This window comes from Andrographis paniculata, unplaced genomic scaffold, assembly GCF_009805555.1.
Source record: "Andrographis paniculata isolate CXL003 unplaced genomic scaffold, ASM980555v1 Contig75END, whole genome shotgun sequence".
Lineage (NCBI taxonomy): Eukaryota > Viridiplantae > Streptophyta > Magnoliopsida > Lamiales > Acanthaceae > Andrographis > Andrographis paniculata.
The window spans coordinates 322,259-342,553 of NW_026137612.1; the positions used below are offsets into that span (position 1 = coordinate 322,259).

The 20,295-nt window shown below is 30.6% G+C and overlaps 1 protein-coding gene, 1 long non-coding RNA gene and 1 other non-coding gene across 3 annotated transcripts; 2 read left to right on the top strand and 1 right to left on the bottom strand.

Moving 5' to 3' along the window:
* Positions 1–1,283: 1,283 nt before the first annotated feature.
* Positions 1,284–2,993, bottom strand: LOC127266256 (uncharacterized). The gene has a single exon (XM_051296443.1). The coding sequence runs from the start codon at positions 2,991–2,993 to the stop codon at positions 1,284–1,286; it is 1,710 nt and encodes a 569-aa protein (XP_051152400.1).
* A 46-nt stretch (positions 2,994–3,039) lies between these two features.
* LOC127266411 (small nucleolar RNA R71) lies at positions 3,040–3,146 on the top strand. The gene has a single exon (XR_007842134.1). It is a non-coding gene; the product is annotated as a small nucleolar RNA R71 (small nucleolar RNA).
* A 9,786-nt stretch (positions 3,147–12,932) lies between these two features.
* LOC127266321 (uncharacterized) lies at positions 12,933–14,084 on the top strand. The gene is made up of 2 exons (XR_007842125.1): positions 12,933–13,281; positions 13,359–14,084. It is a non-coding gene; the product is annotated as an uncharacterized LOC127266321 (long non-coding RNA).
* Positions 14,085–20,295: the final 6,211 nt, after the last annotated feature.

A 20,295-nucleotide genomic window follows, 5' to 3' on the forward strand; every position in this document is an offset into this window, starting at 1 on the left:
ATATATATACCTACACTACCCACAGTTATTCCTTCATACTATGACTTATTCGTACCCAAAGTTCGTTTCTAACTAGTGCCGAAGAAATAAAGTGCATCACAACATGGACTTAAAGTAATTCTTTCTAACATAGGGTTCAAATCGGAGAAGGCTCAATCGAAAAAAGGGTATGAGGCTAAAAAAACAGTTTATTATAAAAGAAAAAATAGGCTAAGAAGGCTTAAATGGGCTAACTAGGGGAATATATTGTGCTGTGTAATAAAGAAAGGCTTAATGGGTTACCTAATGCCCTTATCATTTTCAAAACGCAAGACCCGATAGTTGCAAGTTCAACATGTATAATCACTCAAGTTCTAGGTCATCTAATTGAGCACTACAAAACACACATGAAAATTTTTTTTCCAAAAGCCTGAATATATGTAATTTATTTTCTATTGTAACTTTGGAACATAGGCTCAAATTCTCACAGGGTTCAAACGTCGACTTGACTCAACATATCACCAATCAAATCTCATTAGTCATGCCAAACTAACCTATCACACAAACCACCTTTGACTCACTTCAGACAAATCTCAAAAACACGCGAAAGGACAGCAAATCAGGTATAAAAAGTAGGAAAAAAATTGAAAATTTTGCCCAAAAATTTGCATAACTCTCCACACACCTAAAGTATGCATTGTCCTCAATGTAAAGAAAGCAATAAAATAAGAGAGGAACTTCCCTAGAGTCCATAGGGGGTGTAGTAGTTGGGAGCTTTGTTAACACTTTTTCATTTGATCGTGATTTTTAGGGAGGCTTGAAGTTCTCCTGAGTCCTGTGAAAACAACTAACCAACGCAAGCCATTTAGAGGAGCGGATGTGGTGATCGGTGATGACTGAGCAGGGAAGGAAGAAGTCGACGGCGCCGGAGGTTGGAGGCGGCGACTAAACCAAACAAAACTATCAAAAGTGTTATTAACAATTAAATAATAAAAATAAATAAAATTAAAGAAAGCAATTAAATGATTTTGGGTTGTCTCCCAAAAAGCGCTTTTCTTTATTGTCTTTGAGCTAGACTTCGCCTCGCATCAATTCTGAACATCGAAATTGGCAACGGGTGCCAACTTTATAGGATCAAGTGAGGGTCCCTCATGGTATAATTTGAAGCGATGTCTATTGGCCACACACTTTTTCTTCGGCTTAGAATTTTGATTCTCCTTATGACATTTTTTTGCTGCCAGCAATGGTGATTCCTTGGGAATCCATCTCCACTTTTCGACAATCTTTTTTCTTTTCTTACTCTCTCAAGTTGGTTTTTTCTCTAACTGTTTTGTCAACACAGTTCTTCGTTTATTCTCATTACCAACTTCACAAGTTTCCTGCACCACAGAATTAATAACATTAATTGCATATAACGATTCAGATTCAACAGGACATTTGATGGGATTAAAAATATTGAAATGAAATTCTTCTCCATCAAACTCCAAGCTGAGTGTGCCCTTTTTAACATCTATATTTGTTCCTGCAGTGCACATAAAAGGTTTTCCTAACAAAAGAGGCAGTGGATTAGAGCAGTGCACATCATGCATATCCAGAATATAAAAATCAACAGGAAAAATCAATTCATTAACTTGAACTAATACATCTTCTATCATACCATCGGGATAAGCATGGGTTCGATCAGCAAGTTGAATAATAATTCCTGTTTCTTTTAAAGGCCCTAGATTTAAAGAGTCGTATATTGATCGAGGCATGACATTAATAGCAGCTCCTAGATCTAGCGTAGCCATAGTTATCTCAGTTTTTCCAATCTTACAAGGGATAGAAAACATACCTGGATCACCTGTTTTGGGTGGTACCTTTCTTTTGAGAACAGCAGAAACGTTCTCACCCGCTATAATATGCTCGTCCCCTCGCAATTTTCTTTTGTTGGTGCACAGTTCTTTCAAAAACTTTGCGTACTTGGGGATTTGGTTGATAGCCTCCAGGAGCGGGATATTAAGTTCTACCTTCTTGAATATTTCCATCATCTCTTTTCGTTTGTTTGCCTTTTGTGGTTTCTTCAACCTGTCAGGAAAAGGAGCTGATTTAGTTTCAGTAGGAGGAACAAAGTCAGGAAGTACCTTTTCGTGAAGTTCAGCTTCTTTTTCAATCTCCATCTCAATCTGATCCTCATTCTGTTCCCTTGAGATATGAGGTGGACCTTCCAATTCCTTTCCGCTACGAAGAGTTATAGCACTCGTATTCTTTGGATTAGGCCGGGAGGAACATTCAATCATCGTATCACTGCAGATAGTGATGGCGCTGACATTTGCTGGATTTGGCTCAGGCTGAGCAGGCCACTTTCCTCTTTCACGTAGTTGTTTCACCTCCTCTGACACTTGATTGATCTGACCTTGTAATTTGTCGACAGTTGACTTCATCTCTTGCTGGAATTGCAGGGTACTGGTAGCCATAGACTTCACCAAGTCTTCCAAAGATAGACTGGAGTTGCTTGTGGGTGCTTGAGGCGGCTGTTTTTCATAAAAACGAGGTTTTTGCATCTGCTGCATAGCTCCAAATGGTTGATGAGCATTACCCTGCTGTGCGTTTCCATAACACAAGTTCGGATGATCTCTCCAGCCTGGATTGTAGGTGTTGGAGTATGGATTGTACGCTGAAGGTCTATTCATACCGTAGTTTGCAGTGTTCACATCCACTGCACATTCTTCTTGGAGGGTCGGACAAGCATCTGTAGGGTGTCCTGCACTCGTGCATATTCCACACACCTTGACTTGGACACTCGGGTTGGATTTTTCCACGACCATCTTGCGAACGAAGCTCGTCAACTCAGAAAGTTGTTGTTGCATCGATTGGATGGCATGGTCACTGTTGTTTCCGCTTATCTGTCCAACATCTCTTGAACCAAATTGCTGCGTATTTTCAGCCATCCTCGCAATAAGATCCCAAGCTTGTGCCGGCGTCTTATTCACTAAAGCTCCACCACTTGCAGCATCGATAATGTTCCTGTCCATCAATGATAAACCATCATAAAAGTATTGAATCAATAATTGAGGGGGAATTTGATGTTGTGGACATTTAATGATAAGCTTATTGAATCGCTCCCAATATTCATGGAGCGTTTCACCTGATTATTGTTTGATACCACATATCTCCTTCCTCAGGATCGCAGCTCTGGAAGCTGGAAAATACTTCTCCAAAAATTTATTCTTCATGTCGTTCCACGTGTCGATGCTTCCAGGTGGGAGATAGTAGAGCCAATCCTTTGCAGCATCTTTGAGTGAGAATGGGAAGGCTCTGAGTTTGATCTGTTCGTCAGTAACACCTGGTGGTTTCATGCTGGAGCACACCACATCGAACTCTTGCAAGTGTTTATGAGGTTCTTCACCTGCAAGTCCATGAAAAGAAGGCAATAAATGAATTAATCCAGATTTCAGTTCAAAAGCAATAGTGTTATTCAGAGTTGGAAAGTTAATGCATAAGGGCTGCTGCGCCAAGTCGGGAGCAGCCAACTCCCTTAAAGTGCGGGTATCCTCAGCCATGACAGTCTCTTGATCACTTTCAGAGTCGCTAGAGCTAGAGATTTTGAGGTGGTTTAAAGATTCTGCCAGCTTCACAACCTGAGCAGCTTTTCGTTGCTTGGCTTCCTTTCGTAGCTTTCGCTCAACCTTCTCGATCTCAAGATTAAATATCAGTTCACCTGTACGAGAAGAACGGGGCATAAACAGGAGGATAAATTAAAATAATACAAAAGAGTAAAACAAAGCGCCAATCCCCGGCAACGGCGCCAAAAATTGACCTGTCGCGCGGTCAATCAAATATTTCACCTACTCCGTGATCACAGTTTAATGTAATATAGGGGAAGGGATCGTCTCCACAGGGATTGTGTGATTCACTCTTTCGTGTTCTAATGCAGAAGGGGGATTTTTCTTTTATTATCTAATTAAAATAAAATAACAAAGCAATTAAATTAAAGGGGAACTGACTATCAAGGGATGTCTGGCTCAAGGGATGATGCAGTTATGGCACTTGCGTTCTATCATTAATTCAATTAAATTAATTCTTATTAAAGTATCAATAAATTGGTTATAGTTATCAACAAGCTCTGACAACCAATTTTTCCTTACGGTGTAGGTAATTAAGGTACGACCGTTAACTACCCCTAATTAAGCAAATAAACCTAGGTGTGCCCATAAGAATATTGCCTAACCGCATTCCAATCTAGAAAAACCCAATTCAAAACAATTACTATCTAAGAGAAGCAATTAGATTTGATTGTCTAACCCCCGGGAAGGAACTATTCAACTCAGTTGTCACCTATTCAAGTGCGAATACAATTACAGATATCCTACTTGAATTGACTTTAGATTATCAGACTAATTTAAATATCAGTACCAAAATATTCAATCAATCTAACAATCATAAACGCTATTATCAGAATTAGACAAATATTGATAATCAAAAAGAACTTTTATAGAGAAAATCAACAATCTCCAAAACAAAAGAACCAAAACATTATCACCCCTCAAACCAAAAAAGTATCTACTCCATAATTAAATAACAAAGAACAAAAGAGAAAGATGAAGTCATAGTGGGAGGGGGAAATCTTCTCTGTCGATTTCCTCCTGCGCGATCTATGAATCTGTCAGTCTCCTGCTCCCGTGCGTTTCTGCCCTAGCCGTCATCTCCTTTGAAACGTGTGATCCCTCCTTTTATTTAATGTTTGCCCTAATTATTTTGTAGATGGGCTTTTGGGCATTTAATTAATTTTATTTCTTTTTTCTGCCAATTATGCCAAATTTAATATTTGCCCTCTGCACACAACAAATAAACAATTCGCATATAAATTAGGTAGAATCCAATCAAAATCACCCAATTATCGCATATGATATGAATATAAAACACATGCGATTTCTAACTATCATTTGTCCTACTCTAAGGGTCTCATTTATTTTTTTATGTCATTGTACTTAAAATTAAAATATCGTTATAATAATATTATAAGACACTAATAAAAATATTTTTTCCATCTTTTCTTGATTTGTACTATGTTTTTATATAATAATTAATATTCAAATATCAACACGCAAAATGTAAATGAGACCCTTAGAGTCGGACAAAAATAGTATTAAATTGTTATTTTTTATAAATGAATAAAATATATTCTTCGGTCCGTGAAGATTAGTTACACTTCTTTTGTAATTCACATAATGTTAAAATTAAAACCTCAAACTCAATCAAACACTAAAACACAAATTAAACCAAATCAACCTACTTAGTTATTTAGATAAATTTCATATTGAAAATTCTTAAAATAGTAATATAATGCTCCACTCGTTTTAAAAATTAAACTTTTTATTTGGATATCAAAATTAATAAATAATAATATTTTAATGTAAAAATAAAATTAAATATTGTGAAAATTTTATTAAAAATTTGATAAAATGATTGATAAAAAAATGATGTAATAAATAGAAAAAAAATAAATTAATTATTATTTGTTAAATTAAAATATTATTCACTTTGTGATTTTTAGATAAATATATTTTTAAATTATCTCTAATATAAAAGATAATATTTATTTTTGTCAGTAATGTTTATAAGTATCTTAAAGTGAACAAAACTTAAATTTTTTATTATAAACGAATTATATAAAAATTTAATGAATAAAAAAATAATAACATAAATTTGATAAACAAATAAGATATTATTTAGTAGAATTACAGGAGATTCGAGAAGTGGAAATGACCAGACTTTGAACAACTCTGCTATATGGTAATTCTCACTAAGTAGTTGTGACAATGTGAACCTTTAAAAGTATTTTTCAATGTAGGCCATGATATGAGGTTGAGTTGTAGGAATGTGGTTATTTTATGTTTTATAGTCAATACTGATTAGTAGAACTTCTCTTAGATTGTAATCCTCAGATATAGGTTGGTTTATAACTAAACTGGGTTACCAAACTCTTGTCTAATTAATTGCTTTGAAGTTTTGTGATGAACTTATTGCTCATCATACTTTTTGTACGTTAATTGCGCATATTAATTATAATTTTGCATAGTTCTTACTGATTTTTTACGAATTTGATTTTGTGTTAGGAATAAAAAAAATTGAAGATATTTGCAAAAAAATCATACTCTCGCTTTGAAGGATAAAACTAAAATTTCACGTTAAGAAGAAGAAAAAATATATATATATATATTAAAACCCTATGCTGAGAAGGACTGCACACGGTTTTTCATCATCAAGAAGGAGAAAAAAATTAAAAAAGAAAAAATTCATCTTGGCAAGAAAGCAAGAACACGCGTGATCAAGACGGCTGCGCAATTCTTTTTCATCTTATTTCAAGTAGAATTCAATTGTTCTCGATTTATAGTTATGTTTAGTAGCTAATTTTTTTTTTTCTAGTCTAAGGGTGGATTGACTTAGTGGATTATGAATTTGTGAGATAGTTTTGATTTTAATCGAATATTTCAATTAATTGATATTTGTGCGATTTATGTGTACCGTATTTACAATTATTATATACGATATTATTGTGGCCAGATTTTAAGTCTGTCTATTGATTGTGTGCTAATTGAATAACTGTATCTGTAATTGTATATTCATTCGATAAAATAGTAATTCGGTTTACGCGCTTAGCCTATGAATTGTATGATCAAATAAGAAATATTTCGTAATTGATTAATTATTTGAATTGGATTTTTCTTGAGTTAAATTCAATTGAAGAATTTTTACTAAGGTCGTACTTAGTTTAATTCTTTTAATTAGAGAATGGTCAATTGGTTGTATCGTTGCCACCGACAAAGTTAGAAAAAATTGGGTGTTCGATCGTATCAAACACCTATAACTAATTTATCAATTGTTTAATTAGATTATTTAATTCGATGATCAGATTCATTATCTAATATTTCATCCAACCATTGAACGAGAGTGTTCTACTTCTTAAATTAATTTTTATTTTCTTCTTTAATTGATTGACTTTAATTGGTTTAGTTGAATTTTCTTAGAATAGCTATTTTAATTTTTGATTAAAATCTTCCCCCTATTTTAAATAAATAATCAACTAAAGAAGACAATCGTTGTCTCTGTGGATCGACCATATTTTCATTATTCTACAATTGAGTAAGAAACATGTAATTATTTGATTGACATTCTACATATGTCATTCTGCATTTAAATTCGTTGGCAGTTATAACTGTGAACTAACCACGCTTCGGGGAGTTGGCCCATTTCTTGGTGTTCAAAGGTGTTTTGTTCGATTCATCATTTTCCAACATTTGGTATCAAAACGGTGTTCTCTAAATCGTTGAGTAGATCTGTTCACAGTTGCAAAAATGAACAATGAAGGTGGTTCAACCTCAAGACTCAGTTGTTCAATGGAACAAATTATCGAAGTTGGAATAATAAAATGGAAGCATTTTTTATGTCTCAAGGTAAAGATGTTTGATGCAATAGAGTTTGCTTGGTCTCATTGTGACACCTTGATCCGGAAGCCAAGCAAAGTCGGGCATTTCGGGATTATAGATTGGCCCCATATGTCAACACAAGTCTTTCAAGCGCGCTTCTGTCCTTACTCACGTGCACTCTGAGAGACTTCTCATAGGGCTTCCCGAAAAGGAAGGTGCACATTGTTGACATGAATAGTCTATTTAATCAATTTAATTACTATTCAATTTTGGATGGTCTGTCACCGGCTCATCCACGGGAGTTGGCCTAGCACCGGCTTAACTCTGAGGGTAATATCCCCCCTCACTTAAGAATGCAACGTCCCTATTGCACCCCAATGATCATCAACTGTTAGGTCTGTCAAGAGTTCTGTCAACGACTACGAGGTATCGCAGGTCGGCTTTGATACCAAATGTGACACTCCAGCTTGCAAGCCACGCAAATCCGGGTATGTTGGGATTATACACGAGTCATTTCAATGTGTTTATGTCCTCACTCACGCGTACCCTGAGAGACTTTCTGAGGGATCACTCATCCTCAAATTACTATAGTAAACACGCTTAACTCTAGAGTTTTTTCAATAAGGCTTCCAAAAAAAAATGTGCACATTGTTGACATGGATAGTCTATTCAATCAATTTAATTACTATTCAATTTCGGATGACCTGATACCGGCTCATCTACATGAGTTGGCCTAGCACCGACCTAACTTCGGGGGTATTACACTCATCCTATGAAGACCACTCAAAGAGAAGATGATGTCCCCATTCTTGTGAAGAAAACAAAGAGGGAATGGATGTTGAATGAAAAAATTGTTGGAATTGCTAAACTCGATAGCAATTTACTCGTTTTTCAACATTGTGGATAAAAATCAATCCAAGTTGATTTCAAATTGCAAGATTGCTAAGGAAACATGTGACATCGTGGAGAATGAGTTTGAAGGATCTTTTCAAGTTTGTGAGTCCAAGCTACAACATGTGAAAACGATATTCGAAACCTTGAAAATGGATTAAAATGAAAGTGTTCCAAAATATTACAATAGGTTTAAATTTGTTGACAATATGTTGTTATAATTGTGAACTAACGACATTTTTGGGATTTGGCCTCTTTCTTGGTGTTCGAAGGTGTTTTGCTCGATCTTTCATTTTCCAAAGAATATATTTATAAATTTTGACATAGTTAAATAATATTAAATTAATATTAAATAATAAATATATATTTAATTTATAATTATTTATCAATATAACATTAATAATAAAATACTAATAAAAAATACTTCCGTTTCAGAATATATGAGTCATTTGTTCCGGATACAGTTATTTAGGCAATGCAAAATTTAGTAAATTATAATATTATTTTATTATTTTTATATAACTAGCATTGTTCTTATTTTAATAATATGAATATAGATATGATTAAATGAAATTTAGAATGTTTATTTAAATATTTTATAGATCATAAATTTTTTATAAAGCAAAATGAGAACAATGAGAATGTCAAAAATATAAAGCAAAAAACTCGTGGCCTAAGATTTTTATAAAGACTTTAAATTGTATTTAATAAAATTTATTCTCCAGTAATGAATAAAATAACATTTGAATATCTTGATAGCTTGACAGCTCATGAAAAATTGGATATACGTCTAATGTACATCGTAACTGCTTATTTATATGGCTCATTAGATAGTTATATATATATATAAATTTTTGAAGAATTCAGTACGTCTGTTGCATATAAATCAAAGATAAATAATACAATATTATTTTTATTAAATTACAAAAGTTTTTATATGACTGTTGATGTATTTTTTCAACAATAAAAAAGTAAAATTCAAAGATATGGAAAATATCTTTAAACTTGATTAATTAGCGTTTGAGATTAGAAATCTCTAAACACTGTACGGTACATAAGATAATTAACTGGAAATTAAATGCTGAAAATTTAAAGTGGTGATCCCCGAATCTGACTTTGCTTTATTGAAGTTGATTGAAGATAATTTCTCCAGAAAAATCCAAATCCTTAAATATCCCTTGAGAAACAGTACTGGAAACCGTCGCCTGAACGGTTACAATGGCTAACCCTTCTCCTGCTGACACGTGCTCTCAACCGACCACAGTATCATTCTCACTTACTCTCAACAATGTCTAACTCCCTGAACCGACTGCAGACTTTCCGCCTCTTTGGCCCGACTGCAAACTTCCCGACTTGTAGACCACCAAACTCATTTGGTCCAGCCGCAGACCTCCCGACTTAGAGACCATCCGACTTATTGGTCCAGCCGCAGACCTCCCGACTTAAAGACCACCCGACTCATTTGGTCAAGCCGCATACCTCCCGACTTAGAGACCATCCGACTTATTGGTCCAGCTACAGACCTCTCGACTTAAAGACCATCCGACTTATTGGTACAGCCGCAGACCTCCCAACCTAGAGACCATCCGACCTGCGGACCTCCCGACCTGAGGACCGTCCGACCTGCAGATTTTCCGTCTTGAGGACTTTCCGTCCTACGGACTTTCCGACCTGAGGACCTTCCGACCTGCGGATCTCCCGACCTGAGGACCGTCCGACCTGCAGACTTTCCGTCCTGAGGACTTTCCGACCTGAGAATTTTCCGACCTGCAGACCTCCCGACCTGAGGACCTTCCGACATGCGGACCTTCCGACCCGCTATTTCCTTAGAAATATATCCATTTTGCCTGAGTTTCCTACGGTGCCCCTCGGCCAGTTCGATCAACTAGATTGCTAGGCCCAATTTTCTTTTTACCTTGGGCTTTTTAACCTAATTCTAAATTTCATACGTAACAATGACCTTAAGTAATCTGGCGGCATTAGGTATAATGGTCTCATTAATGAGAAAAAGATATACTAATAAGCCTTTGGATCAAGTGCTGATGTAATAAATATTCAGCATAACCTGAAATTAATCTATATCCTTAATTTAAATCTAATTATTTTAATTAAATAAATAATTTAAATAATTAACGGTCTTATCAAATTCATCAGTGTTGAATTTATTGTTTCAGCATTTAATCCGCTCCGTACTAATAATTATATTTGTCAATGTATAGATAAAGAAAAATAAGAAAATATTTGTGATCATAATTGTTTGTGTTGATGAGTTGAATTGGAACCCTGAAAAGCTACAATAAGCTATTGAATAGGGCATTTGAAATTAAGGATTTTGGCAAAAGAAAATTCTGTCTTGGTCTACAAATGGACACATTCAGTAAGTATTTCAATGGTTATTAGAACTTTTGGTACTAAGAATACTTTTAAATCGAAAAAAAAAAAAGAATGAAGAAGCACTCGGTCCCGAAATAACATATTAAGTACTATTGACGTACTAATATACCTGACTAACAGTACAAGACCAAATACATCACTTATTGTAAATTTATTAGCAAAATTTAGTTTAATTCCAACACGACATTGGAAATATGTAAAATATATATTTCGATATCTCTAAGAAACATTTGATCTCGAACTATTATATTCAAATTCATACTCCATAAATCCGCAAATCAAGGGCATTTTGGTGAAAGCACTTTTACAGTCTAGAGTTTCACTCCAACTTCAAACTTTGTAGTGCCAAGGCGGCGGCTCTGAGGGCATCTTATTTAGCAATGCCAAGAAAAACACTTTCACTTCATATACTTTTATTTTAATTATATATATATATAAATCTATATAATTCATAATACCTTTAATTTTATAAACTTTTAATTTAAAGTTTTTTAAAAAATATTATTTATTATATTACATATTGACATCAATACGATTTATTACTTATTGAATCAATAAACATCAAAATTCTTAAAATTCAGACAAAAGCTACTAAGTATTAATTCAAAGGAAGACAACTTCTAAATTTTATCTTAAAATTCAAATATAACTCACATCTAAATCAATTCTTCCCAAACTTTTTCCAAATGAACACACTCTAAAAGTGTGGTTGATATTAAAAATGAAATTACTGATAGTATACAATAGAATTAAGAAAAAAAATCTAGTAGAGAATAAAAATTGTTTATTCTATTTGGTAAAATATAAAAATTATTAGGAGCTAGATGAATCGATTTAGAAGGGCGGTGTATTCCAAGTAAAAAAATAGAGAATGAATAAGTTAGGAGAAAAAAATAAACTAACTAAAATAGGATTTTAGTAAAGTGAGAATCCACGAAAAAATAATGTCGTATTTAATTAGTTTTTATGAAATCAGGATTATATATTTAATAAAAATTAAATAGTAGAAAAATAAAACATGAGTCCTCAATTTTCATTTCTCTTTATTTTTCTGTGTACTAGAAAAAAATAAAAATATTGAATGAAAAATGATTCATTTATCAAATTTCAATTTTTGACTAAAACAAATAAGAATAATAAAATTTTTTTTATTTTTTTATTCTCATTTTGTTGTACTATAAACAGTGTTTGATATGATATTTTTTTAAAAAAAAATAATTAATGAACAATATAGAAATCATATTAAACCTCTCAATCAAAAACACATTATATTATTGAGAATGCGTCTTTTTAATCGAGCATGCTCTGAATAAATTCTAATTGAACCTAGCAAACTATGTGACATGCAAAATCCGAAAAGGTCGAGGTTTGAATCATGATTTCAAAGTCATATTTAGTCCACGCTACCAGACTGTTTCTTGCGGGACAAGTAATGCTTAGATTTCAGTCATGTTATTTGGTGAATAGCGATTTGACTTTAGTTGTCTTACTAATTATTTTTCTCTCCACTAATTTATTTATTTTTACAATTTTATTCTGCTGCTGATGATGAAGTTAAAGTGAGGAAAATCTATAAATAATATGGTAAGCTTCTACTGCCATTGTGCTTTTGACATGGGTAGTTCAGTGGAGATTGGATTGGTCAATGTACAAAGATTCCAATTGATGGACAAGAGTAAATCTGATTTATATTATACCAGATTGGTTTTCTACACATGTTTTATACTATTCAATAATATGTTTATTAAATTGTTTTATTTTAATTAAAATATTAAATTAAAAACAGGTTTTCTATGTAAAATATCATATCATAGTATTTATTTTAGATCTCATCAAAATTCTATTTTTTACTTATTAGTAAAATTATCTAAACTTTCAAAACTCTTATACAGACAAAGCTATTATTATTATTATTATTTTTTTTTTATGCAGCAATATTTTTATTAGAATTGTATTACGAGATTACAAATGGTTCTTTCAAAATGAAATAAAATGTGATTAGAACATATACTATCTCCTTCCCGGAAGAAAAGATTTTTGCACGTAAAATTAAAATAATTAATTTAATTTAATTTAAATTATAAAATACTAATGTAAAAAAATAATAGTAATAAAAAAAAAAGTAAAAACATAAATTATATGGGTTAGCCCATCTAAAGCCCAACAATCTTAAACGAAAATCCAACCCAAGTCTCCAGTCGTTCGTCACCTTCACTCCCCTGTCTGTCTGCATCGCAGATCTGTGTGGAAATGGTTAGTTCGCTCACTTCCTAGCTTCTTTTATGGCTATGGCTAAAAGAAGCAGCGAGTTTGAGAAATTTTCAAGCATTTTACAACAATTTGGACATGTTTTTGGTTTTGTTATTCCAATCTAATATAGGACGTTTTGCCGTTTCTGCGGTGTACACTCGCTCAATAACCTCCCGAATTACACCGATTCATACACAAAATAGCTATCATGTGGATTATCCTGTTGATTACGTGTTTTTCTGTTCAGGTTTTTGGTTCTCCGGTGGGAGAACTGTGGTGGTCGAGTCGGCGAACTGTACTGCTTTTTACAGTAAGCGGTTAAAGGAGTAATTCGCGACTAGAGAAACCTCCATTCGAGGTATTTGCTAAATCCTGCGAAATCGTCCTTATCGATTAGGTCATTGTGAATTCAATCCCTCTGTTCTTCCCGTGCAGATTCTGGTGACCACGAATGGCATGGCGGATTTCTTTTTCCTAAATTTAAGGCTTCCAAATCGTAGAGCTTCAAAATTTGTCTTCCTTCAATACATAAATCTGATTTGGCTTTGTGTTCGTATATGAATTGCAAGAGAATTCATAGTTTTTACTATCAATTTTTATTTGTGAACGCCACTGCCTTCTCAATCAAGACAAGAAATCCAGTATATCTTTTTGTGTTCTTCAAAAGTTCTGAATAAAATCTTTACCTGAATGAACACCTAAGCCTAGCTGTTTTATTATTTTCAATGAGTGATTCGATATAATAATTGAATGTGCATATCAATGTTTTGCATTTGGTTTTCTGTTTTAGCTGATGTATCGAATTCGTACAGAAATTATGAAGGGAGACAAGCTTGTTTTAAGGGGATGATGTTTCATGGGTACCATGGGGTGAAGCCAGAAGAAAGAAAATTGGGCCAGAAATTCTTGGTGGATGTGGATGCCTGGATGGATCTTCAAGCCGCTGGGAATTCCGATAACCTCTCAGATACTGTCAGCTATACCGACATTTACAGGTGAGTAGTAAGTTTGTTTTCTGCATAAATTATCTGCCATTGATAGATAATCAAGGTGTAGTATGAGATTAGTTGGTAAAGAGATCCATCCTCATCCTCGTGTTTTTGTGAATTTAAACTCATGGTGCTGAGTATTTATCCTTTATATAGTTTGTGTTTATTTCAACTCGGAAGATTCAAAATTTTGATATGAATCTGGTCTTGGTTTGTGTTCTTGAGGCTTTGTTCGACACACAATGCTCCGAATATAACAACTAGGCTTCTTTTTAATATCTAACATGTTTTTGAGAGATTCGATCATTTGAACACTGCTGTTATGCGATCGCAAATCAGATTTAATCGAAGCTCCCTCACCCTGTTTTTTATCGATCTTTTCTATGTCTATGGGATTCCTAAAATGGCCCGAACGACACTCTTACCTGAAAGCTCGAATTTTTTTGAAAACTTAGCTAACAATGCCATTTTTTCAAAATTATTTAAGTGTATATAGACTTGGTACCAATGTTACCTATCCTTTTTCTCGAAAAATGCAGGGTGGTTACCTAATTTGTTTTTGTCCGAAACTTCAAGAACAATCATGATATGTGCTAAATATACATGCATATTTTTTATTTAAACAGTAAAAGTGCATATTACAAAAGTAAAATAAAATAATTATTATTTTTTTTTTCCTTTCAAAACAAAATGAGTGTTTGATTTGAGTTTTAAATCAAAATCACTATTATTCAACACTCTCAGTTTTCAATAAAAATTGATTTGATAGTACTTAAAATTGTTTATACTTATATATAATGTGATAATGAAAATAATAATTGAGGGTTATGTGGATGTAGAAAATATTTCTTTTTTCGACAAAACATCTTAAGAAAATTGGATAGATTTTTCTCGTGCATATCCATTGGCATAAAATTAAAATACAATATTTGTTCGTACATTTTAATTTTAATACGAAATAATAATGAGTTGTAGAATTGTCAATTTAAGTATACTATAGGTCACAAAAAATCAAGCAAAACTACAAATAGTGATAAAATAATACTCTCATTACTAGGGGTGGGAAAAAAATACCGAAATATCGCATATATTGTACCCACAAATATCGAAAATATCAAAATTTTCGGTGTACGGTAACAGTATGTAAATTGAAATTTTCAGTATATACCGAAATACCAAAAAATTTTATTGAAAATTTTGGTTTACCGTATTATCGGCACAGTACAATATGTATATCTATCATACCGATTTTTGGGTATGGTATCGATATGAAAAAATAACATACTGAAAATTTCGGTACAGTATTACGGTATAATTTTCTATATACCGTACCCATCTATGTACAGATAGTATAAAATAGAAATAATGAACAAATTAAGTGGAATAAAGAGAGATTAGAATACAAATATAATAAGAAATATAAGAACAAATATCATAATGAAAAGAAATAGGAAAGTAGTTCTTTGTACTTAAAAATAAAAAAATAAATTAAACTATGACTGACAGTTTTGATCTATGTAGAGATTGCTTCAGAATGATTCATTATTATTATTATTATTATTATTATTATTATTATTATATTGTACTACATATATTTATAGAAAACAAAAATAACTACAAATAATCACCCACTAATAAAAGACAATACATATAACTTGCAAGAGTGATGAATTTGGATTGTCTAGTCTCTATGATTTGCAGAGTATTCGATCGGCACAATCCCAAGAGAAATGCTCGGATATAATTAGACACGAGATCCTACCCGAATATATATTACTGGACTCAAATGTATCAAAACCCAAATGTGCTCGGACCCTATCGCGATCGATGTTACCGCCAAATCTAAAAAATTTCAACACAAACTCAACTCGAACGTAGATCCGACCTACTTAAAAAAAAATATCTATTTGTTTCAGAAAAATAAATTAAAAAATATATAAAAAAAAAATATTCTCTTTATCCCGCTCTAAAGCTTACATTTATAGTTTGCGCCAAATATAAATATTCAATCATACTGCCACCGCCACCAACAAGAACAACATCACAACAAGAATAATAATAATATGAAAATATATGTCAATTGAAAATAGAAAACCAACAATAATTTATTATCTTAATTAATCGAGTCTGGTCTGGATCCGAGTCGGGTAAAGTCTACCATTAAACCTTGTATCCAATCCGATCCTAAAAATATTGTTAAAGACCCGACCGATACTTGATCCAATATCTAAATAATTGAACCCGACTCCAAATAAATGGATCGGGTCGGGTATCATGTCTACCCTAATCCATTACCATGCATATTTGGAGAGTACCAACTTTGTAATTAAACTTGACCAATGAGATGTTTACATATGGAATTTGAAACTGCCCAATCTTTGAAAGACTGACCATTTTGTATAACAAAACATTTAGGGTTTGTTTGTTTAGTGTTTTGTTTTAAAATTTTTTTTTTTATGTGAAATATAGGAGATTGCATCGTTAATATAAATAATATTCCCAACAGCAGAACTAGAATTTGACGAAAGGAATGGCTAATTTTTAAAATTTTTGAAATAATACTATTTATTTATTATCGAATAATTTTATTTATTTATTTTCTTGTTATGTTATATTTTAAAAATCTTGCAAAATAACAAACTACAACATCAATTACATATTACAATATTAATTTTGGCATTGTTTAAAATCAATAAGTACAATTTTTATTAGAAGAAAATTTCATTTTAAAAAATAATATTGGATATTGTTTCTTTCTCCTATATGGTGTTTTTCTAATATCTTCTTTATCTTTACTTAAAAATTAATTTTATATTCAAAATATTATATTATATTTATTAATAATTTAATATCACACAAAAATATTCAAATTTTAAAATATTTATTATTATAAACCTAAATTCAAAATTTAAAGTCCAAACAAACAAACCATATATGAAATTTTAGTATATATTTAGTTTATTCTAATTAATTTTTTTATATATATAACATCTATAAATATTATATATACACATGTTAAAAAAATACTAATAAAAAAAATAAAGTAGTGAAAGAATGGTTGAACCATTATATAGATAAATCTAAATAATATATTGATAAAATATATAAAAAATACTACTATCAATAATATAGATATTGTAATATATATATATAGATATATATTAAAGTGTGTATATATATATATAGATATAGAGAGAGAAATTGAGAGGCAAAAGAGAGAGATATATTGAGATACAACGAGATAGAGAGGGAGTGATAATCATATATTATATCATCTACACCAAATACAATAAGCAACATATTTATACATATTAGAAAAATCATTAGTCATTTCATTTGATGACTTGAAACATATCTAAATGACATCTATAATAAAATATAATGAGTCGTAGATACAATGAGTCATAATATATATATATATATATACATGTTCAAAATAAAGAAATAATAATAAATGCAAATTAAAATGGGGAACGCCCCGGCCCTTACATGCGGCCGCCATGGAATATTCTCCTCGTCTTACTTATCGTTTTTATATTTTTATTTTCGTCTATTTCACTTATTATATTATTTTTTTATTTTTTAAAAAATATTATATATTTTAATTTCATTTAAAAAATTTTAATTTATATTACTTTTTAATTTTAATTTAAAATTATTTTTATTGTACAAAAATTAATTTTAATTACTAATATATTATTAATTAATTACTAATTATACTTCTTATGAATTCTCGTGTTTACAGTAAATAGAATAGTGTAATCGAAACAAAAGAAATAATATTTTATATTGAATTTTAATTTTTATGAAAATATAATTATATAAAAAAAAATTGAAATTGAACAAACAAACCTGTAATAATAATTATAATTGAAAAAAAATATATATGAGAAGAAGGTACAACTGGCGGAAGCAGCATTTAATTAAAAGCGCCCACCTAACAAAACTTCCTCGAAATTTCGACGGATAGAATTGTGGCGGAGGGAGCCGCAATAAGGTACAACACCATCATATTTATTTATTTATTAATAATAATAAATTATTCAATAATAATAACGACGTCTTTAATAAAAATTAGTGCATACCTTCCTACCCGGACGTGACTGCAGATACGCAATTCAGCAAAATGGATGTCAAATGGTCTTTCTCACAACAATGACCATGCATATTATTATTAATATGTACTCCCACTGTACCATAATAAAGTATTCATTTTTTCATTTTAGTACATCCTATAATAAAATATTCATTTCTTTTTTTAAGTAACTGTACTATCTACCTAACATTACAAATACTCTTTTAACTTATAATATATTACACAAATATCATTACTTTTATATCACACATACTAATAAGGTTATTTTAGTTATTTCAACTTTATTCTTTTATATCCCAATATAATAATAAGATTTCTAAAATTACGTGCAAAAAATAAATGAATATTTCTTTTTAGGATGAAAGGAGTATATATATTTTTTTCTCCGACTACTCAATTTTTATTTATTTTTTATTTAGTTTATTCATTCAAATTTTTTTATTATTTATGTAATAAATACAAAAATTCATATACTTTATTATCATATTATTATTTTTATATTAAAAAATATAAGTAAACGTATTTTTACATACATTATGTGTACTATACTTCGATAAAATATTAATGTATGCCAAAAATAAATAAGATAATAATATTTAATTAATTAATATTGATATTTTTAAAATAAATTTAATGTATATGATTAAAAATATTTAGAATATATATTTACATATTTTAAAAATTATATAAATATAAAAAAATATATGTAATATGTATATTATTTTGAAGAGTATAAAATTTCATATATTACAAGTAAATATAAAAAATATTTATAATTAACATAAACTAAATTTGTAAAAAAAGTAGAGTTTTAAATATAGATAAAAATATTTATTTTTTACAGAGAGATATATAGAAATAAAAGAGTTTTTAATCGGTCTACATGATGTATAATGTTATACACTAGTTAATTAAGTTGATTTACATTTGTTAGCTATGTTTTGATTTAATAAATTTTATCTAAAATAGAAAAATATTAAATAAAATAAGGAAAAAAATGAAAAATGTATTTATTTAATAATATTGATTTATGATATTATTTTATTAACTTTAATTTGAATAGTATTATTTGTATTTTAAAAATAAAAATTAGTATATATGATTAAAAAAATCAAGTCTATTTAAATATTATATCTAAAATATATATATGTAATATAAACATTTTATAAAAAATAAAATTTTAAATAATACAAATAAATAAAAAAATATATATTTATCTATTTATAATTTAAATAAACTAATTTTTATAATGAGTAAATTATATAACACTCTCTTATCCCTTATGTTTTAGTGAAAATATACAAAATATTTTGTGCTTTATTTATTGTGTGAAACTCTTTATTTAATTTTTTGAAATAATACAGTCTATATATTATCGATTAATTTTTTTTTAGTAATGTCATATTTTGAAAATCTTGCAAAATAACAAACTATAACATCAATCACATATTACAATATTCATATTGGTATTGCTTAAAATCAATAAGTACAATTTTAATTAAAAGAAAATTTTATTTTAAAAAACAATATCATAAATTGTTTCTTTCTCCGGTGTTTTTCTAATATATATTTTGGGTAAACTGATTTTTTTAGTCCGATAACTTAACCCCTTATCATTTTAGTCCCGTATATGAAGCATGTCGCAAACTAGTCCCATAAGTGAAAAATTTTCGTTGTTTTAGTCCTCCGGCGCCGGAGACGCCCGTGTGGCTTGCCGGAGGTGACGTGTCCGTCAGGTATCCCGCCAGGTCAGCAACACTTGGCGGGCACGTGGATTTTTTTTTTTATTTATTTTTTAAAACTTATTTTTAATTTATTTTTAATTTTATTTGTATTTTATTATTTTTTTATTTGATCCAATTTTAAAAAAAAATTAAAAAAATGAAAAAAATAAATAATCCACGTGTCCGCCGGGTGTTCTGACCTAGCGGGACACCTGGCGGACACGTCACCTCCGGCGAGCCACGCGGGCGTTTTCGGCGCGGAGGACTAAAACAGCGAAAATTTTTCACTTATGGGACTAGTTTGCGACAGACTCCATTTACGAGACTAAAATGATAGGGATCTAGTTACGGGACTAAAAAAATAGTTTACCTATATATTTTTTTTATCTTTACTAAAAATTAATTTTATATTCAAAATATCACATAAAATTTATTAATAATTTAATATAACACAAAAATATTCAAATTTAAAATATGTATTATTATAAACCTAAATTAAAAACTTAGAGTGTGTTTGTTTGTGAGTTTTAATTTTTGGATATGGATTTTTGAATAGTAAAAAG